General features: G+C 51.7%; 2 protein-coding genes across 2 annotated transcripts; one reads left to right on the top strand and one right to left on the bottom strand.

Moving 5' to 3' along the window:
* The first annotated feature begins 1,444 nt into the window (after nt 1-1,444).
* Nucleotides 1,445-4,299, top strand: TGOLN2 (trans-golgi network protein 2). The gene is made up of 3 exons (XM_065890791.1): nt 1,445-1,490; nt 1,749-2,416; nt 4,135-4,299. The coding sequence occupies exons 1-3, from the start codon at nt 1,445-1,447 to the stop codon at nt 4,297-4,299; spliced, it is 879 nt and encodes a 292-aa protein (XP_065746863.1).
* Nucleotides 4,300-11,920: 7,621 nt separating this feature from the next.
* RETSAT (retinol saturase) lies at nt 11,921-23,353 on the bottom strand. The gene is made up of 11 exons (XM_065891357.1): nt 23,185-23,353; nt 20,868-21,050; nt 20,303-20,544; nt 19,265-19,466; nt 18,481-18,678; nt 16,588-16,707; nt 13,259-13,397; nt 12,921-13,030; nt 12,679-12,845; nt 12,324-12,483; nt 11,921-12,060 (listed from the first exon to the last, which is right to left on the bottom strand). Exons 1-11 carry the CDS (start codon nt 23,351-23,353, stop codon nt 11,921-11,923), a joined length of 1,830 nt encoding a protein of 609 aa, XP_065747429.1.
* Between the last annotated feature and the right edge of the window lie 568 nt (nt 23,354-23,921).

The following is a 23,921-nucleotide window of genomic DNA, read 5'->3' as shown; positions in this document are numbered from 1 at the left end:
TTTAGTTTTGGCCGCGCCCCTTGGCTTGTGGAATCTTAGTTCCCCAACCAGGGATCGAACCCCAGCCACGGCAGTGAAAGCACAGAGTCCTAACCACTGGACTAAAAGGTTTTAAAATAGCAAAACAAAGTACTTTTTCCTGAAAACTATATTTACATCATATACTAGTCCTTAAAATTCTTCAGAAATTCACCTGACTAGAACTGCATGCCACATAACCCAAACATTGTACTCAGCCTGCAGAAGAGTGTTATATCTCCTGGCAGCTGTAATCCTTTTTGGCAGGATTACATTTCAACCTGTGTTAATGGCAACCTAGGTCATTTAATACTTAATCTGGCTGGAGGCTCTGCTCCAGTCTCATCCCCCGCCATTTTCTTTTTACTTTTTATAAATTAATTTACTATTTATTTATTTTTGGCTGTGTTGGGTCTTCGTTGCTGTGCACGGTCTTTCTCTAGTTGCGGCGGGTGGGGGCTACTCTTCGTTGTGGGGCACGGGCTTCTCACTGCGGCGGCTTCTCACTGCGGCAGCTTCTCTTATTGTGGAGCATGGGCTCTAGGTGAGCAGGCTTTAGTAGTTGCGGAACGCGGGCTCAGTAGTTGTGGCTCACGGGCTCTAGAGCGCAGGCTCACTAGTTGCGGCGCATGGGCTTAGTTGCTCCGTGGCATGTGAGATCATCCTTGCCCAGGGCCCGAACCCGCGTCCCCTGCATTGGCACGTGGATTCTTAACCACTGTACCACCAAGGAAGATCCATTTCTTTAAATTTTTATTGGGTGTAATTGAAATTGATTTACAATATTGTACCAGTTTCAGGTGTACAGCAAAGTGAATCTGCCATACAAATACATATAAAGGATGGACTTTTTAGAAAAGATCTTTGGCTACCTCAGAGGGCAGTTTCCGTGGGGTCAGGAGAGAGGGGAGCAGGGTTGCAAAGGCTCCCGCTACAAAGGTGATGGGGTGGGTTTCCGTTTCCAGATTTCCACACATCTGTGTACGGCAGGGAAAGAACCACGAGGGTGGGAGAAGGTAGAAATGTAGGTAGAAGATGGGGCGAAGAGGCGCTGGGCCACAGCGATGTCACTCCCGTGGGATCGTCCGCGGGCCAGGCAGCTCCTGCTCTGCCTATATTGTCTCATAAGTATGAAGGCAAAGAAGAAAAGGGGGAGTAACGGTCTGTAGCGGCTGCTACGTAGCAAAGAAACCAGAAAAAGGAGGATACGCCTTCCACAGGGGACAATACGGTGCCGACACCAAAAAAAGAAGCAACATCCCGGAGAAAACAGCTGAACCACACACAGCCGGGACTTTCCCCAAGCCCCGCCCCTCGACCGGGTATGGCTGCGGGAGACGCACGCAGGAAGGGGTGGGGCATGAGCGCTGAGCCCGCGCGCTGATCTCGCGAGAGCAGTAGAGGGCGGAAGCGCAGTCTGTGCAGGATGAGTTTACGGGTTGTGTTCGTCTTGCTGAGCTTCGCAGCGGCGGGTAAGACCCCCCCCGCCCCCCCCCCCCCCCCGCCTCCCACAACAACTCCTCGACCCACCTCCACTAATCCCAATCTCGCCGCCAGGCCCACCAATACTCACCGTGGCCGGTCGCCACCTGACCTCACTTCTTCCCTGCCCGACCCTCGCCACCCCTCCGCTCGCCATCGGCCCCTTCCTCTGTTTGCCCGTTGCAACGTTCTGAGGATTCCTTTCTCTCCGCCTGCCTCTCTTCAGCCAGACGGTTTCTCTGTTTCAGGCTCCACGCAGACCACTTCTTTGCCAGTCTCCTCAGCAGTCACTCCGAGGACAGGTCCGGCTTCTACAAGAGACTCCAAGCTCATGTTGAGCCTGCAGCCTCAGCAAGAACACGGAGACAGACCCCCTCTGAATCATAGTACCGCGAAAGCCGTCCCTGGCAGTTCGGAACCCGAGCTGCAGCACAAGAATGACCGCCCTGGCAATTCCTCCAGAGACCAGTCCACCACGTCGGTCTCCAGCCCCTCTTCTGGTAACAAGGAGCCCACCAAGTCCGATTTAAACGCAGTAACTGACAAAGCTCCGCAGCCTTCCAGAACTGAATCTGGGGAAAAAGTATTGCTAGACTCTGACCGCTCTTCTACCCAGCAGGAGGGAGAAGGTAAGTCTTTAGAACCATCTGAAGATGAGGAGCCCAAGGAGACTGAGGAAGGGGATACAGAGCCTGAAGAGGGTGCACCACCCAAAGACGAGAAAGAAATGCCTGGCCCTGCCTCCAGTGAGAACCGTGAAAGCACAGTTTTGAATTCCTGGAGTAGGAAGAAGGATGACCTTTATAAGGATAATCTTGGAAGTTCCAGTGCAGAGAGCAGCCACTTCTTTGCATATCTGGTGACAGCAGCCATTCTCGTTGCTGTCGTCTATATTGCCTACCACAATAAGCGGAAGGTAAGTCAGGAGTTGCTTTAAGAGGAGGGATGGGGGCTTCCCTGGTGGCGCAGTGGTTGAGAGTCCGCCTGCCGATGCAGGGGACATGGGTTCGTGCCCCTGTCCGGGAGGATCCCACATGTTGCGGAGCGGCTGGGCCCGTGAGCCATGGCCGCTGAGCCTGCGCGTCTGGAGCCTGTGCTCCGCAACGGGAGAGGCCACAACAGTGAGACGCCCGCGTACCGCAAAAAAAAAAAAAAAGAAAAAAAAGAGGAGGGATGGGACTTCCTCCATCCTGAAAGCTTGGAGTGTGGGTATCCATCACTCATCTGCCTGTAAGCACTAGGAATTTAGAAACAAACTTCAGTTTTTTCTGAGACCCTGCTAGGGTTCTTTATTCTTCTTTTAGAAATCATATGTTTTCATGTCTGTTTCCTCTGAGTGCCTTCTGCTGTTGCGTCAGGTGCCAAGTTTAGGACGTTATTACGCTCTGACCCAAATTAGGGTCTCCTCCCGTAATCTGGGAACTTACAATCTGTCACAGCCTGAGAGGACCTGAGTACCTGACAGTCTGTAAGTAGTTAGAGCCCTTATCTTCCTGTTTCCCCTCTCAGAAAGACAGTGCTTCCTGTCTATTTCTAGCTTCCTTTCCCAAGCTTTTGTTTTCCATGTGCCGTGGCAGAAAGAACGGTTACATAGTCTTCAACACCAACAGCAGAGAGCCCAGGGAGTATATTCTGCAGTCAGTTGAGTTTCTGATTAGACGAAAGGCCGGAAGTTGCATGGATACACTCATCTTTTACTTCAGCAGGGTTGGTTGTGTTGCTTAGTAACCACTCCAAGGACAGAATGATTGCATTCCTTTTTTCTTTTTAACTGAAGTGTAGTTGATTTACAATGTCGTTCTAGTTTCAGGTGTACAGCACAGTGATTCAGTTACATGTATATATATTCATTTTCAGATTCTTTTCCCAAAATGATTTCATTTCTTATGGAGCCCTAAGAATTTAGTAGTTTCTGTAAGCAGGTTAAAATGGAAGGATTCAATTCATGATAGCCGTAAGGCCTAGGGCTGTGAGAAATGAGGGAAGACATTTAGTAAAAGTGGTAATTGCTGGGAATTCCCTGGCAGTCCAGTGCTTAAGGCGCTGCACTTTCACTGCAGGGGGCATGGGTTTGATCCCTGGTCAGGGAACTAAGATCCCGCATGCCTCACAACACGGCCACACACACACACAAAAAAGCGGTACATTGCTTATTCTACATCCAAGTGCTCCTCATGGAGAGTAACCTTAGGTATGAAATGAGAGTGGTAAGGTTAAGATGAAGCAAAGTGTGGGGTGAAAGAGTACATTTGCAGATAAGATAATTATCTGCAAATTAATTATTAATATTAAAATAAAAGGAGGGTAGATGGGTCAGCCTGGAGGAGGCTAAGTTGGGGAGGAGTTGGCGGTTCTTTTCACCAAGTGCTCTTGAGTAAATCATACAGACCACCACAAGCTAGAGCCCAGAAGAGCCATCCTGCATCTGTCATTTCCTGTTTAGCAGTATAAAGGATTCTGATGTAACTAGGCCCTGTCCTTATAATTGTTAATAGGGCCTTTCTGTGGATGTCCTGCTCTTTTTACTGTCAGGGCATTAGTAAATGGGCCACCACGTGATTACCTCTGATTTCAGAGACTGAAATATGTCATTAGAGAGTCAGCTGTTAATGGCTGACTTGTTCCTTTCCCCAGATTATTGCTTTCGTCCTGGAAGGAAAAAGGTCCAAAGTTACACGGCGGCCAAAGGCCAGTGACTACCAGCGTTTGGACCAAAAGGTAAGGAAGGAAGGAGGGATATGCAGTCTCACATGGGCCCAGCAGTGGGCTTGTGTTTGGCATGGCGGCAGCAGCAGCTGATTCTGGGGGTGCTGTTGCCACTGCCCCGCCCTTTTCAGACCACAACATATAGACATCCATGTGAACATGTCTGTGATGTTCGAGCTAGAAGAGATTCTCAAGGCCTCTGCAACAGCTTCTTCCTTCAACAGATGAGGAAGCTCAGGCCCAGAAACATTATGATTTTTTTCCCCTAAGTTCCCACTACAAGTTCCTGGCAAAATCAAGACCTGAGGGCAACTCCCTTGGCTCCCGGCCTGTACTTTTCACACTCCATCAGCACTTCGCAAATTTTCATAGGCATGTGACTCACCCTAGGACTTGCGATTCAAAAAAAAAGCAAACTCTGTATGGGGTGAGCCTATGCTTCTTCATTTCTAGGGAGTTTCCAGGTGACACCACAGGCTGCTGGAACCACCCTCCGGGTCGTAAAGCACTAGACCACACGCCCTGGAAGCAAACAAATCCAGAAATGTAGGATCTGGGAGCTTCCAGCTCCCTAGATCAGCCCTGCAAATAGACTTCCTGAGTGCGGCCAGCCCAGGCCTCTGCCAGAAAGCAAAGCCCTCCTTCCACCCCAGAGGCAGCCTGCCTGTGTGGGGACACACTGCCTTGCTGCCAGCATGTGCCCTCCCTCCCTCTGTGCAGCCACAGCCAGGACACTGGTAAAGAGTGGTTGGTGCCCGACTTCCCACAGGGAACACAGTCCGCATACCAGTTACAAAATAAGCCACGCAGCTCAGCATCTCTTTGTTTGCTAGCCCAGTAGGTCAGCTGTACAATATAACTCTGGCCTAGAACCTTCCCAGATAATTGACTTCAAGGATTTCTTTTCCCCTTTGTTATAATTTTTTTCTGATTTAAAAGAAATGTGCATGTAAACAATTCAAAACAATATAGGATGGTGTACAGTAGACGCCCAAGATTCCCATATGCCCTCCACCAAGTATGTATCGTTCTAGTGTTTGTTTTATTTCAAACTGACTTTTAAAATAATCTTATGTGCTGTTATTTTATCAGTTGCTGTTTGTATGGTGGAGGGTCAGTTTGTCTTAATTTTGAATTTTTCTCCTGAACTTCAACTCCTATAAGATCTTCCCCCCGCCACCTCCCACCCCAAGATCATAGCAGTGAGGTATATTCCTTTGGAAAAAGATGAATGTTACCAATAGATTGTGTTGCTCTTGTTTCAGATTTGATTTTTCTGTTCTTGAGAACCTTGTCCTCCCTGCTGATTTGTTTCTAAATCAAGAAAAATGAAGAGAAAACTACTGTGACCTAAGAGACACACCCCCTCCTCTAGGGTTTGGTGGCAAGTCGGGGCTGGCAGAGGCAGGGGGGATTGCTTTGGGTTTTGCACCTGCACTTTGGCGAACTTGTCCTCCTGTGTTCCCGTTATTTATGCTGGTGTCTTCCAGCCTGTCCCCCTGAGCGTGAGTAGGGAAGCATGTGGGCGTGCCCAGCTGTGACCAAAGGGAGACCTCAGCCCTGGGCAGGTGACTGCTGTTGACTGCCCTCCCTCGGGTCTTGGCCCTGTCGTAAAGTTAGCCCTTGAAAACAGCATTGCACTCGCCACTACTTACCTTCGCGGACCTAGGAGAAAACTACAGGCTGTGGTCCGTTTCTACCAAGGCCTCTCCCTTTGCGGGGATGTGCCCTACAAAAGATGTAGAATGTAGTGAATGCTGATGGGCAAAGGGCTCCTTTGAACACGATCCTCTTCAAAGGCTTCAGCAGCAAACCAAAACTGCAGCTGAAAAACATGCTTTACTGCCTGCGAGTCCAGCCTGCCTAGTGCAAGCTCTTCACGTTCTTCTGACATTTTCATATTATTTAAGACGAAGTGAAGCCACTTCCATTTAGTTGTACTGAGCAGAAAACTGAACTTGGGGGTTCTGGGAGGAAAGCTGTAAAGCCACTGTGCCCATCACAGATGTTTTAAAAATCACAGTTAACGATTATTGAAACATTGTGTTCATCCCTACTCACCATCATTACAGAAACTTTTTGAAGTAGGGTGAGTTCATGCTTTGGGCAAGAAAGCAAGGACTGTTTGGTTTGGGTCTAAAAATTTCGAAGGGCTTTTATGAAACACGTTTCCCGCAAACTCTGTTTTGCCTTTGTTGCCTAAAATAGACTTACATTTACAAACTGACTTTACTCCCTCCTTTACCTGAATCTAGTTAATGGTCCTCTTATCTGATAAAAAACGCCAAGGCTAATTAGCAAAAATTCTCCTTCTGTCCCATGTCAGGGGTTATTAAAATTTAAGAAACTCAGGGGACTTCCCTGGTGGTCCAGTGGTTAAGACTCCGTGCTCCCAATGCAGGGGGCCCGGGTTCGATCCCTGGTTGGGGAACTAGATCCCGCATTCTGCAACTAAGACCCAGTGCAGCCAAATAAATGAATAAATATTAAAAAAAAAAAGAAAGAAAGAAACTCAGAGAGTTCCCCTGAGGTAACTGAGAGTAGTGTTTTGGATCAGATTATTGTTTTATTTAAATCTGTTCTAGTTGTGCTACCCTATTATCAAAAGCCTAAAGAGAGTTGTTTCTGGGGAAAAAGAACAAAAAACAAAACAAAACTGAAAGAGAATAGCTGATCTCAGGGAAATGCAAAGAATGTGGGAAGTGAGAGGAACAGGATGAATTGTAGGCCATTGAAGAAGTTGGCGGAAGAAGGGGCCATCTTGTTTGTCATGGTATCTTCCACCTCGCTTAAAACAGCCCGTGACTTTGAGTTGAGACTTTCATTCTCTGCAGGTAACATCTGTAGAGGTAAGGAATGAGGACTCTTCTTGGCATCATCCCCTAAGACCATGGTTATTTATTCCCTTTTCTGTCTCCCCTTTCCCTGCCTTTCTTCCTCCCCTCTATTGTTTTCTCTTTCTTCCTGTCTCCACTCACCCCTTTCCTTCCGTCTTCGTGCATGCCCAGATTCCCCACTCCCATCCATCCTATTTGTGGTCCGGCTTCCATTCCCTTGCCATGTATCTTCCTCATAACCTTTACAGAGTCACTTCGGTCCTTGTCTTCCTGCTAATAATGTTTTCCCAGAGGTTCAGATCCCCAAATCCAGTGGCTTGTTCTCAACGCTCAGTCTTGTCCCTGATAGAATTGGACACTTAGACCATCAAATCAAACTTCCCCTCTTCTGGTCTCCCTGTCCTGGCTTCTGAGAACTCCTTTGTCTTATCCTGTGCTGGTGGAGGAGAAGGCCCTCAAAGACAGGTTTTTGTCTTTTCCTTTGTCTCCCTAGAAACTCATCCATTCTTTATCCTCTGAGTGAGTGACTCCCAAGTTCTTATCCTTGGCCTAGTTCCCAAAGAACCCAGTCCTGCCGTGTGCTGAATATTGCAGCTTGGTCATCCTGTTGTCACGGAAACAGAATTTCTCTCTTCTACCCATTAAGAGGCCCCTCTCAACTGCCCAATCTCTTGAATCATCTCAACTCCGAACTGCAGACTTGTGCCGTTTTTATGTCTTGTCACGAAAGTCCTGTCCATTTTTAGAGAACCATCTCCAGCTACAGTCTCCATTTTCCTTGTTTCCCTGCCCCACCCACACCGCCACCCATTCCACTTCTCTCCTAGATTTTTTTTTTTTTCCAAGAGCCACCTTCATTGGTCTCCTGTCCATTTTTTGTGTATGCGAAGAGAGCAGAGTGATCTTTCCAGAGTACTTGCCGTGATCTGAAGCGTGTCTCGTGGCTTCGAGAATCAAGTTCGTGGACTCTGGTGTTCAGGGCTCCCCAGGCCGGCACTGTCCTGCCTGTCTTTCCCTGCATCCTCGCTGGGCCAAAGGTCCCTCTTGTCGGGCCCATCCAGGCCTCTGTGCCTTTTCGTCCTTGCTGCGTCCTCCAGTCCCTGGCTTCCGGTGGCTGTTTTCCAGTTAGGGCGCATCCCCCCACCTTCTCTTCTTTCCCTTGCCTCCCCGAAACCTGTTTTCTCAGGGCCCAGCTCACGTTTGCCCATGCACCTTCCTGACTCCCCTGCCCCGCATGATTGGCTCTTTCCATTTTACTGTAATAGCTCCTGGTAATGCCACTCACACATTTTGGAACTTGAGCAAAACAGGGCAGCCGGTATCTGCCATCTCTGTCTGGTCTCCCCAAGAAAATGAAGCTCCTTCAGGAGCACCCAGGGCGCCATCTGCGTATCTGCCTAACATGGGACAGTCCCCGGGGACTTGAGTTCAGTTTCTTCTTGCAAAGGAGACGTGTTCTTTGTTCAGGACATCTGGCTGTGACTTAACTGAGGTCTCACACGGCTCTTTCTGGCTACTGGTCGCTGTCCCTCATTGATGGATATTGATAGTAAGGAGGAGAGCAGAAAGAAAGGTTGGTTTCAGGCACCAAGTAGGTTGGCACCAAGTGGACACATAAGTATTGTTGTAGAGTCTGCAAAGCTTCACTTTTTGAGCCTCTGAGAATATGGTTTCTTGTGTGAAAGAGTACAAAAGAATTTAAGTTTCACTTTAGAAATTGCACTGAAAGAAATCTCCCACAACAAAGGAAAAGCTGTTTTCTGGGTAGTTAGTTGTCTTTTTGAAGATAGACTCTTTGAAGCATGTTTTCCTAGAGATTGTGTAGATGAGGGTGGACTGGTGGGGGAGGAGAGGATCTCTCCAGCTGCGGGGCGGGGGGGCGGGCATGAGAGGTGCCCTATCCAGATGGCTCTCTGCTTCCTTTCCTGGCCCCAGTTTTTGGTGGCAGAGTGGTTTCTATTTGGAGGAATCTGTGCTTCAGAATTATTTGAAGAGTCTACCTGTGGACTCTGTGGGAGTAGAAGGCTAGTCTACCTAGAAAGGCTAAGATAACTCAGAAAGACCTGACAACTAGCTGTGTACACACTGACATTTCTTTTCACATAATGGCTTTCAATGAAACTTTAGGTGACAGAACTCTAAACCTCTAAAATTCCCGATAATGATTCTCATTTTCTTCTCCCATTTCATGTCATTTAATTCAAAAGCCTGCCCCTCATTTTTGCAGGGTGACTTGTTATGTAATGCTGCATGTGTGATGAAAGCTAGCACGCTTTGCACATGTTCTGAATCATTTGAACAGGGAAGACGAGTATGCCATACACCAGACCCTGTACTTCTGCCAGCTGTTTTCTAAAAACTCTCGCTGGGACAGTTGCGTTTGGCATTGCCTTGCTTAAGAAAGAATCCTGAGAAGAGATTCTCAAGTTTAATTGAACCCGTACATCCAGAACCAAGGCTGAATCTCACCTCAGTTTCTTAAGTCACGTGTGAATTTCCTAAATATCCCAATCTAGAAACTCCTCTGTAAAGGCATTGGGTCCGAGCTATATAGTCTTTCAAGCTGCCAGCAAAGTCAGCTTCCTCACACTTGTCGATATCCCTTTAATTCAGAAGTCTAACATGTTCAATAAATGGTTGATTGTTGAAATTGTTTCCCTTCTTTTTTTGTTTACCCAATTAGCAGGATACTACTGTTTTGCAATGTTTTGTATTTCCACCTTGTAACTTAATGATAATCACTTAATTTTATTTCTTTAAAGCTTATTTGGGGACTTCCCTGGTGGTCCAGTGGCTAAGGCTCCGCGCTCCCAATGCAGGGGGCCTGGGTTCGATCCCTGGTTAGGGAACTAGATCCCACATGCCGCAACTAAGAGTTTGCATGCCGCAACTGAAGTTCCCACGTGCCACAACTAAAAAGATCCAGCATGCCACAACAAAGATCCCACACGAGGCAGTGAAGATCCTGCATGTTGCAACTAAGACCTGGCACAGCCAAATAAATAAATAAATTTTTTTTTTTTAAAAAAAAGCCTATTTGGTCTAATGACAAGTATTTTTCCACATATAATGTTTTACCTAGCTTTTTTGAATGCCATCACCACGTAGTTACGTATCTCTGCACAGAAACCAAAATAAATTTCAAATGTTAAAGCTCTAAAATCATTAAATTTAATTTTTCTCCTTATTTTTTAAAAAGCACAGTCGATATACAACATTATATTAGTTTCAGGTATACAACAGTGATTCGACATCTGTATACATTGCAAATTGATCACAGTAAGTCTAGTAACCATCTGTCACCATACAAAGTTATTTCAGTATTATTGATTATATTGTATCTCTTAATCCCCCTTAATAAATTTATTAGTACTGTATTGAAATTGATTAAAATAAGGCCTAACATAAGTGGAAGGTCATTTTTCTTTTTAACCTTTAGCCTTCACTCACCTTCCCACCCAGTCCCCACGTAAGTACCAATACACCGGAAACGTATTCCCAAGCTTTGCACACGGTCTGTAATTTTCCATGGTCTGATTGACTGCCTGCCAACCTCCTCCTCCTCCTCACCAGGCAGCCCTTGTCCTAGGTTGGGAGTAGCTGGGCTTCTTGTCATAATACACTCGTTACCTCTTAGGGCTCGTCCTTTGCTGTACCCTTGGCTTGAAAGCTCTGTCCACCTGCATCAACCCCAGTGAAGTTGTCTTTCCAGGCCTCTGCCCTGACGGCGAACGCCCCCGTCTCGCTGTGTATTTTAGGAAGCTAAGTCTTGAGGCTCAGGCCCTGAGGTCTGGGAGGGTATCTTGATGCTGGCAGGGTGAGAACCCAATTTAACCCCGATCATAAGGAAGACGAGCCTAGGCCCTGGCTGCATACGCATTGGATGTTCTTCTGTAACATACACCTCACTAACTAATGCGTCCTGTCAGCCCCCTGCCCCCACGTCCACATGGACCCTATCACAGGCATTTCCCCACCCGCTGAAAGCCAGTGGAACCAGAAAAATGGGATCTGGAGCCTCAACCTATGGAACTACAACCCAAACCATGCTCATCAGGCACCCTCTCTCCACTGTGTAGAACTCCCGCGGAGAGGCACTAAGGGGGAATGGGAAGAGAAGCCTCGGGCCGGTGGGTCCATCCTGCTTCAGCCGACCCACACTCTCAAGGGTTCTAGCCACCTGACAAAAGAATATTTGGTTTGATGGCTCAGAGTTAGGAGGTGTGGGTGTGGGATGCAGAGGGCTGCTTGATGAACCATTAAAGTCACCCAAGTCAGTAGCCCACGCTGGGCCTTTCGTAGGGACAGCATGCTATAAAAGGTATGAAAGGGGCTTCCCTGGTGGCGCAGTGGTTGAGAGTCTGCCTGCCGATGCAGGGGACACGGGTTCGTGCCCTGGTCCGGGAAGATCCCACATGCCGCGGAGCCGCTGGGCCCGTGAGCCATGGCCGCTGAGCCTGCGCATCCGGAGCCTGTGCTCCGCAACGGGAGAGGCCGCAACAGTGAGAGGCCTGCGTACCGCAAAAAAAAAAAAAAAAAGGTATGAAGGATCACCACCTGCCTGGCTGGAAGAGCTTCAGTTTAAGAACCACCATCTAGGGACTTCCCTGACAGTCCAGTGGTTAAGACTCTGCACTCCCACTGCAGAGGGCACGGACTTCAATCCCTGGTCGGGGTAAGATCCCACATGCCGTGCACCACAGCCAAAAAAAAAAAAAAAGCGCCATCTATGCTACACTTATACATCGGACCTCTTATTCAGAAATTAAAAACAAGAGTACTTTACGTGATCGAGGAGCTAATGCAGAAAGACATGGGTAAGTCAGGGGCTGTGCCGGAGCACTGGCCAAATTTCCTCTGACTCATCCCTGACCAAACTAATTCTTCTTCTTCTGTGCCTGGACCCTTGAGCCAAGCTTCTGAAGATCTGAGTACAGGTTCCGCTTCAGGATGGCACTGCTGCACAGCAGGGCCCCTTGCAGGGCTCCCATCAACCCACAGGTGAAGACATCCTGGCCTAGGAGACAAAAGCAGAGGCCCGTGTGCACTGCTGCCCCCCCCCCCCGCCAAGTGGGGGACAGGGATGGACAAGGGCCCCTGGGCCAGGGCCACCCAGAGATGGCTTCAGACCAGGACCAGGGTCCACAGCTGCCAAGGCAGCCCAGCTCAGGGTGTGGGAGGCTGCAGGGGGCAGCAGGATCTGAGGACAAGAATGGAGGACTCTGGGTGACAGGGAAGCCCAGGGTCTCAGGTCCTGGCAAAATGCAGCAGTCAGTGTACCTGTCAGGTAGAGGTTGGGGATGGGGCTCTGGGCCCTCATGGAGGCCATCGCACCAGGATGCAGGCGGCCCAGGTCGTGGTCAGCCCCGTAGCAGGCCCCCCGGGGAGCTGCCAGGTAGAACTGATTGGTCAACGGGGACCCTCCAGTCACACTGTCCACCTGAGGAGGCAAAAGAGGCAGCCGAAGAGTAGGAGTGGGACCTTGTGAGACCCTCACCTCCTTTCCTGCCCCTGCACGAGCTGCCTGCCGGCACGGGCTCCCTATCCTTTCCTGGAGCTCAGTCAGCCCAGGCCTGGTTCCCCTGCCCCAAAGAAAGGGTAGAGATGCACCAGCCACAGGAGTCTGCCCTCCTACCTTCCCCTCCAGCTGTGGGAAGAGCTTCAGGACGACCGACAGAGCGGCTTCAACAAAGGAGCTCTTGAGGGTCTCGTAGCCGCTGCTCCGCTTTCCCTGGGGCTCGTCCCGCCACTCCTCGAACCACTCATAGGAGGTGGGCACCAGCACGACCCCTGTGGAGCGGCCTGGGGATGCAGGGCGGGGTCACTACTGCTGCCCCTGCCCCGCCCAAGCTCCCGCCCCAGCTCCTCAAGCCCCACCTGAAAACCGGTCCTCCCACGACGGGTCCTTGGCCGACGGGAAAGCAATGAAGAGAACGGGCATGTGCTCTACAGCCTTGTCCGCGGGCAGAGAGAGGTAGTGCTCCATCCTGGGGGAGGGGAGGGGCTGTCGGTCCCGGCCCTGTTCCCCGCAGCCAACAGCACCACCCCGAGGGTAGGTCACACCCAGGGACCCCCGAAGGGATGAGGCCAAGGCACAGCCTAGGTAGGGAAAAGCCCTCTGGGAGTAGATTCTCGCCCATCTCCTCCCATCCTGCTGCTCCTCCCCCAGCATCAGGGGAGGACACCCTCCCCACACACGCACACCCACGCCTTACGCCGTGTCCACGTCTGTGTCAAAATAAACGTAGTAGTTGGTCGACGGCAGCCCCAGGTCCTTCTTGGCACCTCGGAGGCAGACGAAGACAGAGAACACGCTCAAGCTGGGCCGCACCATCCCCACCTGCCGCTTCACACCTGCAGAGAGGCGGCAGGGCCGCGTGAACAAGGCCACCGACTGCCGCCCCTGCCCCGGGAACCTGCGGACGCCCGCTCGCCTCATCTGCAGCCTCAGACGTTCGGACAACTCGACCTGGCCTCCTGCCTGTGAAGGCCACGGCCTCAGCCTTCTGCTCTGAGCGCCTTGAGGAGCAGTGAGCGACGCCCGGCTCTCTGAGCCGCTCCCTGCCTCCCATCGTCCCCTTCATGTCTCAGCTATGAGCGGATGATGGGCTGTGCACTACAAAGACCACGGCTAGGAACAGTATTTGGCTGTAAGCCTTGGCTTCGGTATTAAGTTGAATACAAACCATCTAATGACTGAATATGCATAATTCCTCCTGTGCTGAACAGTCAGCACAAGGCCTTAAAATGGTAAGTGACGCAGATGAACAGATGCAAATGGCATCACCGGCACTGGGCATTTCAGGGTTCATCTGGGGAGGAGGGAAGAACAGCACCGAGGAGGAAGGCAACAGGCACCGTGGGAGCCTCTGGTCCCCTGGACCGAAGCCACTGGGCATTCCTACCTCTCAACAGCTGAGCCCAGACCAGTTTTCTGGAAGTTGCTCCCACAGAGTCTTATCCTTTTTTTTGGCGGTACGCGGGCCTCTCACTGTGGCGGCCTCTCCCGTTGCGGAGCACAGGTTCCGGACGCGCAGGCTCAGCGGCCATGGCTCATGGGCCCAGCCGCTCCGCGGCATGTGGGATCTTCCCGGACCGGGGCACGAACCCGTGTCTCCTGCATCGGCAGGCGGACTCTCAACCACTGCGCCACCAGGGAAGCCCCGGAGTCTTATCCTTTGTTCCCATTCCCAGGACCATTTCCAGCCTCTGCCTGAGGGATAAGTCGCCACTGGCTGCTCTGCTTAATTCATGTAACAAATATTTGTTGAGGACCTGAAATGCGCTGGATCCTCTGCGAGGCCTTGGGGACACTGCAAGGAATCGGACGTGATGCCTGTCCACTGTCCACTTTCCTGAAGAAGCTGGCTCTCCTATTAGAGGCTGCGAAGACCTGAGTGCTACGGGGAGGGTGACCATAAAACTTAATATCCAGAACAGGCCACTTCTGAGAGTCAAGGGGGCGTTGTAACAATTACAGTAGGACAACGGGCATAAGACTTCCAGACACCCAGCTGCCCAGCTGTGGGAGTGCCGGGGGGGGGGGCAGGGGATGTGGTGAGTAGTAGTAATTGCCCTGGAAAGTCAGGAGCACCTTCTCCCCTGGGTCCCAGCATCGTTGGGGAACCACAGCTGTGGGCACCCCCTTTCCAGGTGGGGCAGGGTGGGCACAGAGAGAACCAGGGGCCCAGGAGTGATACCCCCAGGTCTTCAGAAGCCCCTTAGCGCAGCCAGCACCTCCACCCAGCCCCTCCTGTCCCTTTCCCCAGCTAGAAGGAAGGGGTCCAGGAGCCACCCACCTGGCAGAAAAACAGAATCTTGGGTCTCAAAGCAGGCACACGACGATGAGACCAAGCCCTGCTTCTCCACACCAGCCTTAGCTCCCCTACTGATTTTGTCAAACTAGTCTTCCCTACTCAAAACACCTCCTCTCCAAACTACCCTCCTCAAAGCTCAGCCATGGAATTTAAGACAGGCGCTCCTATTCACAAAGGCTCCCCCTGCCTGACCACCCCACCTCCACCCTCGACCCCAACTAGCACTGCCTGTCCCCAAGGCCACCAGATATCCCGTTCCCATCTCTGAGAGGGAGACAGAACTGTGAGAATCTCTACCCCCAAACAGCTGGAAACGTAGGAATCCCAGCACCTGGGGTCTCTGAGTTAAGCATCACTGCTGCCACTGTCTGAAATGCTCTCAAACTGGGATTCATGCAGCTCCCGCTCGAGAGAGGCAGCTGGTCCTTCAGGCAGGTAGGGGCTGGCACATGAGACTGTCTTCAGGGCTGGGATACGTAAGAGCAGTGGAAGCTGCTTCCGCCAGTGAAGGGAGGCAAGCTCGGCAGCTACGTCTGTGGCATGGCTGCCTGGAGAGAAGGCGGGCCTGGGGGAACACTGGGCCCGTCAGGGGACAGTGTCAGGGTTCAGAGGTCCTGGGAGAGAGGGAGGCACGAAGTACCAAAGGCCACCGGGCGGTCTCTGCCCCACCCCACTCGGCTCACCCGGCCTGAGAGAGGGGAGGCCCCTGCCAGGAGCAGATGCCGGCCGAGGCCCAGGTAAGTGAGGCAGAGGGCTGAGGAGGCCAGTTCCCGGGAGCACATGGCCTGTACCTCAGAGACAATCACGACGGCCACCCACCCTCTTCCCCACCAGGAAATCCAAGGCCTCACTTTTCTACTGAACCCACATCCCTGGGCCCGCCCTCTGGGGCGGAGCGCTCTTTCCACAGCGCTCCTCCCCGGGTACCAGTGAAGTCCGGGGTTTCCACCCCAAACTCATCGTGAGCGGCTCCCTACTCCCCACCTCCCACCCCAGCCAGAGGCCTTTACGCAGATGCCTCTCCCTCACCCTCCAGGATCGCCGGTCCCCTCCCAGCCAGCGGCCTCCTCCCCTCAATCACATGGGGAGCCGCCAGCTACATTTCCAAATGGTGACGTCCCAGCTAACCTTGGCCCAGCCACTCTGTTCCTTGCGGGCCGACCTGCTCTCCTGCCCCTTCAAGTGAGGCCTTCGCTCTGGAAGCCCCACGCCAGCCCTTAGCTTCCCTTACCAACCATGTCAGGTCAGGCTTCCCCACTCAAAATAAGTGAGAAATTAAGGAAGGAAGCAGGATTCATAGGGCAACCTCAGCAAAAATCCAAGAAACGTTCCTTTAGGACTCAAGCCACCATCATGGACTATCAGAGAGATGATCTAAGATCTAGGGAAACTGGAAATGGGCAACTAGGACTGGAGACTTGAAAGAGGAAAGGGAAACATGTTTGAGGTGATAAGGGGAAAGGGAGTAAATATGCCAAGAATGAAATGAGAGATAAGGACCAAAGGGTCTTTGGGGAGGATGTGATACAAAGGAAGTTGATGCCACCCCCTAAACAGAGGCCTTCTGGGAATGGATGTTAGAAACCGGTGTGCTCACCTTTTCTGCCTATGGAGGGGTCAAAGGGCAGTGCTAACGCTGGGGGGAAGCATCAGCCAGGCTGAGCCAGCTGGTTGCAGAGGGCAGGCCTGCGGCACCTGGAGGACAGTGACGCAGCCCAGTCGTTTACCTGGCAGACAGCGGGCCTTCTCTGGCAACAGGTACTCATAGGTGTTGAATAATCCTGCGTTGGAGATCACGACGGGGCAATAGATGCTCACCAGCTCCTGACCCTTCTTCACAGTGACACCTGCAGGCACAAGAGCTTGGCTGAGGTTCTGGAAGCTCCAGGAGGACGAGAAAGGTCCCTATTCCCCACCCCCCAGATCTCTCCCACATTGACCCCGAGCGGGCAGGCCCCAGGCCAAACTGCAAAGTGAGGTAACCATCCTGAAGCGCTGCCCTCTTGGCTCACGGTCCCCGCCCTGGCTTCCTACCTCTCTCCCCACCCTGCGCGGGCACGCTTCTCTTGAGCAACCCACCAACCTTCACACGAACCCCGAAAGAGGCCATGGGCTGAAGGCCTTCACTGGAATCCTAGACCCTTCTTCACAGCTGCCAGACTTCCCGTCCCAACTTGCTCTTTTCAAAATCCTCCAAAGACACCTCAACCTCTGCTTAAACTCCAAGGTCTTGTCTCAGCCTTCCCTGATGTGGTCCCTTTCGTGCGTCCAGCCTCATCTCTGGCCATTCTCACTAAACTATTAGGTAGGACTGTATGAAATAGCCGATAGTCGACCGTTTTTTTAACCTATAAATGTGGCAGTCTCTTACGGTTCAACCTAACATTTTCAGATGCCTAAAAATACTCAGCTCTTTCATACCTCTGTGCCTCTGCACATTCTGTTCCCCCTGCCTGGAATAACCACCCCTCCCCTCTGGCTAGCTTCCTCTCACCCTTCATGACCTCCGTCTGAGACCTTCCCTGTTCCACCACCCTCTATGTCACCTCCATCCTTGGTGCCTGCCTCTATGTGGCACTTTAATTATAGCGCAGTCATCTTCCCTGTGAGACTGGAAACTTCTTGAGTTACAGATTAGGATTTACTTATCTTTTATCACCTAGCACGTGAAAAACACACACAAAAAAAAAACACAAATAAATGTATCCGCCACTGAATTTAATTGAACTGATAAACCCACCTTGGTTCACAGACCCCCTGACGGCTGGAAGAACTTGCTCACGAACATGAGAGAAAGTCTCACACATCGGACAGCCACCCCTCTCTCACCACCGGGAACTTCCCAGTCTCTTCTACACACATGCCCTTGGAGACCGCTGACGGTCTTTTCTCCCTTGATTTTTGCGTGCCCTGGGCTACCCACTCACCACCTCCTCCTTGAAAGACTCCTTTGGTGAATTTACTGTCACACCAGCTCTGTTTTCCCCAGGCGTCTCTCTGCCCCCTTACCTGATGCTTCTGAAGTACCCGCAGCCTGGATGGCCTGTTCTGTCTACCTGAGTCCTTCCTTGCATAGAGCCTCTCCTCACAGAGTTCATTCACGGTGGGATTTTGACACTGTGTGCAGGTGACAGCAAACACCTGAGCCAGGGTAGAGTCTGGGTCCCACTCTGCCATTTACAGATTGAAGGCAGGGCATCCTGCCGGCCTCCACACCACCCTATAAGCACCCACGTACTCGCTCCATCAGTCACTGAACAAACAGTTACTGGGCTCTATTATGTGCTAAAGTCTATAGACATAAAGATTAAAAAGACACAGCCCCTACACTCAGGAGGTCCTAGGTTACCAGGTAACTATTTTTATCTATTGAATAAATGATGAAATACTGTTCTCTGGGAACCATGCCACCCTTCATCCTTCCCGTGTCCTTTTTGCTTCCAGGCCAATCGCTATCCCCGGGCAGCCCCAGCTTGGGGCAGATTCCAGCCTTTAACCCCCCACTTGGAGGTCAGTTCTTCTACACCTTCTGCCCTCAGTGCTTTCTTTGCTCTGCACCCAGAGACCCCAGGTCTCTCCCACCCCGGCCAGGGACTGCGAAGACAATGCAGGGCTCTTACCACAGGCTTTCCCAGTTGAGTCCAGCAAGATGCTCTGCACAGGGGCCCTCGTCAAGACAGCACCCCCGGCCCGCTGAATCACAGGGATGGTGTGGAAAGCGATTTCACTGGAACCCCCTCGGGGATAAAAGGCCCCTTTTATGTAGTGGTCAACCAGCAGAGCATGCATGGCAAAGGTGGTGTGGCTGGCGGTCACGCCTACAGAAGGAAGGAAGGGGTGATGAGGCAGGAGGGGCAGCGGCACCTTCGTTCAGAAAGGAATACGGGTTCCCATCAGAAAACACGCAGCCTTTGGGAATTCCCTGGCGGTCCAGTGGGTTAGGACTCGGTGCTTTCACTGCCAGGGGCCCGGGTTCAATCCCTGGTTGGGGAACTAAGATCCCGCAAGCCGTGAGGCATGGCCAAAAAAAAAAAAGGAAAACACGCAGTCTGAGGCTATGCATCCCAGGATCCAAGTGATCCCCAGGGCTCAGGGAAGCCAGAGGGCATGTTTCCATCCAAATGTGGGGAACGGGGAACCTTACAGGTCTTGGGGCCAGTGGGAATGTCCTCCCTGCAAACTGTCATGCTGCCAGGGAGGACAGTTTTGGTTGGAAAGGAAAGTCATCCAGGGCGTGGGTGAAGGGAATTTTTATCAGTGTGTCCAGTAGGGAGGCGGACAGACATCTCCTCCATAAGCTCCAGAGGGCCTGGGGTGTGTGCTGTTTCATTTCAGTCAGCCAAGCAGGCTCAGGAAGAATGACTGAGAGCCAGGAGCTGCCTGGGGCCCAAGGCCAGTACCCACCATAAGTGGGAAAGATGTAGCTGAGCACGGCCTGGAGCTCCGGGGAGGCTGGCAGCTCCCGCAGGACCTCGGCCAGGCTCTGGGTGGATGCATGGAGGAACGAAGAGAAATGGGTGAGCAGCCCATACTTGTTGAGGACCTGAACCATGAGCAGCGGGAGGATCTTCAACAAGATGGCATGACTGACTCCTCTGGATACCACCTGGGGAAGGGAATGAGCAGGGAGGAACAGATCTCATCTCCTGACTCGCCTTTCCAACAGCCTGCATAGCCCGAGGGCCAGCAACACTTAGCCCCGGCTGAACTTGGCTGAATTTGGATTTTAAAACTCTGTACTTGGGACTTCCCTGGTGGCAAAGTGGTTAAGAATCCACCTGCCAGTGCAGGGAACACGGGTTCGATCCCTGGTCCGGGAAGATCCCACATGCCACGGAGCAACTAAGCCCGGGAACCACAACTACTGAGCCCGCATGCCACAACTACTGAAGCCCACTTGCATAGAGCCCGTGCTCCGCAATGAGAGAAGCCACTGCAATGAGAAGCCCGCGCACCGCAATGAGCAGCCCCAACTCGCTGCAACTAGAGAAAGCCCGTGCGCAGCGATGAAGACCCAAAGCAGCCAAATATAAAAAAGTAAATAAATTTATAAACAAAAAAACAAAAAACTCCGTACTCTGTGAATTTTTCCCATTCTACCCTCAGGTGAGTCCTTTTTTGCTTCTCAGTTTCCAGCCCAACTTCCTTTTGAATAATCCCAATCAGATGAAGTGAAAAAGTGGTGATATGACCACAGGGAGGCCAGCGTGGTCAGGGAGGAGAGCTGAGCGCCCCCCAGAGGCCAGAGTGAGAGTGGCAGCTGCGGAGCCCAGGCTCCAGAGACAGAGGGCCCCCGGGTCACAGAGGCCAACTCCAGCGGAGGCTGAGTTCCAGACAGACAGGCCTGTTCCTTCTTCCTGCCTCCCTTACCCATCACTCCGCTAATGAGGAAGGTCAGCCTTGCTGGGAATAAGCAGGGGGTCCTCAGCATGTCCGTGTTACCTTAACCAGCCATATATACTTGTCGATGGCAGCTTCTTCCTGGGGAAACTTCTCCTTGAGGCCCTGTATGTAGGCTTTCTCCCCACTGTACATGGGAAACTCCTTTCGGCCATTGGGCCCTTCTAGTACCATGATGTCAAAGGGAGAGGCCGTGGGAGCCCAGTCCAACTGCCCCTCAGTGATCTGGTCCAAGATAAAACGACCAAAGCTGCCCTCCTGCATGCGCCCGATATAATGGATTCCTGTTGGGAGACAGAAAAACAAAGTGTCATAGGGATATGGGGATTGAGCCCTGGAAAAGCTCCAACAAGGAAGCAAGGTGAAAGAGGTTATCCTGCAGGGCTGAGTCTGTGCCCAGAGCAGGTACCCACCCTTTCTGTAGAGGGAAGTTGCAGCAGAAACCACCAAATCCCTGCCCGGTTCGGCTGCCAGCGGGTACAGCTCTCAGACAAGGAAAGCGCCCAGGGAGAAGACGGGGCCTCCAAAATCACAGAAATGCCCAGGATCGTCCCACCACGGCTGCTCCAAACCGCCAGCTCCCAGCCCTTTTCCACAGAAGCCTTACCCGTGTCAAATTCAAGGCCATTCTGTCCAAAGGTGTGACAACAGCCTCCCGCCTTGGTATGTTGTTCCAGCACCAGAACTCGCTTGCCAGCTTTGGTCAGGATCGCCGCTGCCGCCAGGCCCCCAAAGCCACTGCCTATGACCACCACATCCAGCTTCTCTGGCACTCGGCTGGCTGAGAAAGCTGCAGCAGATGGAGGAGATGGAGGTGGGGGCTTCTTGGGGGGCAGTGAAAGAGCAGTGATGTGGAAACCAAGGCAGAATTCTCTAGCTTGTACAACGCCAGAAAACTCTAGAGCAGTTTGGCAAGGAGCTCCTGACTAAAATGTCTCAAACATTTTACCTGGGAAATATTCAGGACCAGCCAGGCGGGTTAAACAAAGTGATTTGGTTTGATCTGAACTGATTTAAGGAAAGCCACTATGTAGCTGGGGATTTTTCCTACTTGCAAAGAAAGTAAAAAATCCACAAACTATCAAAGGAGCAAAACAATGCTGCGATACAGGCTGAGAAACCTAAGTGCAGACAGAGAGCGAGCTAGGGAAGAAAGAAAACAAGGAGGGGGACGGGGGCCAGTGCAGGCTGCTGGCTCATGGACTGGTCCATTCACAAGCAGGTTATCTTTGGAAAATGCAGGGTCTGCAGTTAGCAGTGGAGCAGCCCAGTCGGATGATGGCTCTTCAACGTCCTGATGCAGAGGCAGGACAGACCTGCTCTGAGAAATTGTGGAGGTGGGGTTGAGGAGGAAGCACCTAAACAAGACAAAACTGGGCAGCCCGTGGTGCTGTATGGGCACTTCCTACACAAGATCTGTTCTCTCAAGATCACTCCTAAAGGGACTTCCCTGGTGGCGCAAGGGTTAAGAATCCACCTGCCAATTCAGGGGACACGGGTTCAAGCCCTGGTCCGGGAAGGTCCCACACGCTGCGGAGCAACCGAGCCTGTGCACCACAAGTACTGAGCCTGTGCTCTAGAGCCCACAAGCCACAACTACTGAGCCCACATGCCACAACTACTGAGCCCATGTGCCACAACTACTGAGCCCACGTGCCACAACTACTGAAGCCCACACATTTAGAGGCTGTGCTCCACAAGAGAAGCCACCACAATGAGAAGCCCATGCACCACAACGAAGACCTAACATAGCCATAAATAAATAAATAAATAAATTTTTAAAAGAAGATCACTCCTGAAGAACTGAGATTTGGAATTTTTCAAGCTGCTAGGGAACTCAGTAAACTTTCAACTTTTCAAATGTTTTTTAAAAGACCTACAGTGAAAAATATATTTCATATTCACATCCCAGAACATATGTTAGTATATAATATAAATACCTGAAACAGAAGTTTCACAATACTTACCAGAACCATGTATTATGCACTCTGATATTTTCCCTTTTACTGTCATTTAAAATGTTAGTTGCAACCCATTAAATTGATTTCATGACCCACTAAGAGATCACAACCTGGTTTGAAAAACAGTTAAACTAGTCATCTCATTTTTAGACCAATCCAGATAAATGGAGTGACTTGCTAATGTTTTCGCAGCAAATTAGTGACAGAGTCCAATTAAAACTCTGATCTCAGAAGTTCAAACTAATAGGCCTTCCACTTAGAACAATACTGTCTCCAACTGTGTAGCAAGACTTGTTGCACAGAATACTAAAATTTACAAGTGAACAGGTGAGAGAGATCTCGGATATCAACAGATTATTCTCTTTACAGGTTATTCTTTTTTTCTTTTTTCTTTTTTAAGCAGTAGAACTCTTTCTTTAAAACCTTAGAAGAAATTCGCAAATACTTTTTAAAGATGACAGTGCAGGTCAATGGAAGAGCAGCTCTGAGCCTGAGTCACCCTGTTGAGCCTCGTTTCAACAAGAGATGGGAGCAGGCATAACGAGCTAAATCACTTGATGGGCCAAGTGCAATTTCCTATAAAGGTTTCTGTGCAGCTCTCCCAAGTCCCTGAACCCATGGGGAAGATAAGTGAAAACGTTAAGGTCTTAAAGCAAAGTAGGGGAAGGGTCTCTTGTTTATCCGGTTAGCCATCTCTTGTTTATCCGGTTAGCCACCGCTATACTAAGTGGCAGGGCCTGAACGTGGCTATGCCAAAAACTTGGCTCGCCGAGGACGATGCCCGCGCCCGTGTGGCCACGATTCCCCGGGCCTGGGGGGACCAAGGCTCTCGCCAGTGGCGGCGGACTCTAAAGCGGGTGCCTCCACGTGCAAAGAAGCCCTCCCATCACTCTGCATCTGGGGAACGCTAACCCGCGAGGATGCCCAGGCGCAGCCTCAGACCCCGGGATCCCTCCCGCTCACCTTGCTTGAGAACCTTCTTCCTGGCCTCCTTGTCGGTCACCAGGGGCGCGGGTGGCCGCTTGACATCCTCGGAGAAGGGGTTCGGGGAGCTGCTGGAGAACAACCCCTTGCAAACTTTGCCGAGGACGGCCAGCAGCAGCGCAGCCAGCGGCAGCAGCAACAGCCACATCGCGCTGGCGTCGGAACCTGTCCGCTCCGACTGCGCCCGGGCTCTGCGGCCGCGGCTCTGCCCAGTTAGCTTATCCTCGCACCCGGAAGGCACAGCCAACTTTGGCCACTGCTCAGCCAGGCCCTTTTCGGCCAGAAGCCAAGTCTCCGGCGGAGATTGACCATTGCGGCTCTTCGTACTCACGTCTCTGGAGGCGCGGAGGGCCGTGCGCATGCGCCGAGGAGGCCCGTGCGCATGCGCGGAGGAGGCCCGGAGGGGCTGAGGCACCCCAATCGCGAAAGCTCTGGGAATTCGGGGGCTCAGACGGCGAGACCCGGGGGTCAAAGGAGAAGGAATGTGGGGCGGAAATGGTCGCTCTGGGGCGAGACAAGGCTGAGAGTTGCAGAACAGAGAGAGACTCCTTACTGGCAGACCGGAGACATCGGTTTTGGTCTCGCTGGATGACCTGAGGCAAGTTGCTTTCCTGTTTTCCCCACGGAGAAAGTTGCTGTCCGGAGTCCCCACCCTCTCTGGCTGGGTGTCTCGACGGACTGAGATCTCTGTTAACATACGCGTATCCCAGCCGGCG

Source organism: Phocoena phocoena, chromosome 14, assembly GCF_963924675.1.
Source record: "Phocoena phocoena chromosome 14, mPhoPho1.1, whole genome shotgun sequence".
NCBI classification, from domain to species: Eukaryota; Metazoa; Chordata; class Mammalia; order Artiodactyla; family Phocoenidae; genus Phocoena; species Phocoena phocoena.
This window is presented reverse-complemented; position numbering and strand designations above follow the sequence as displayed.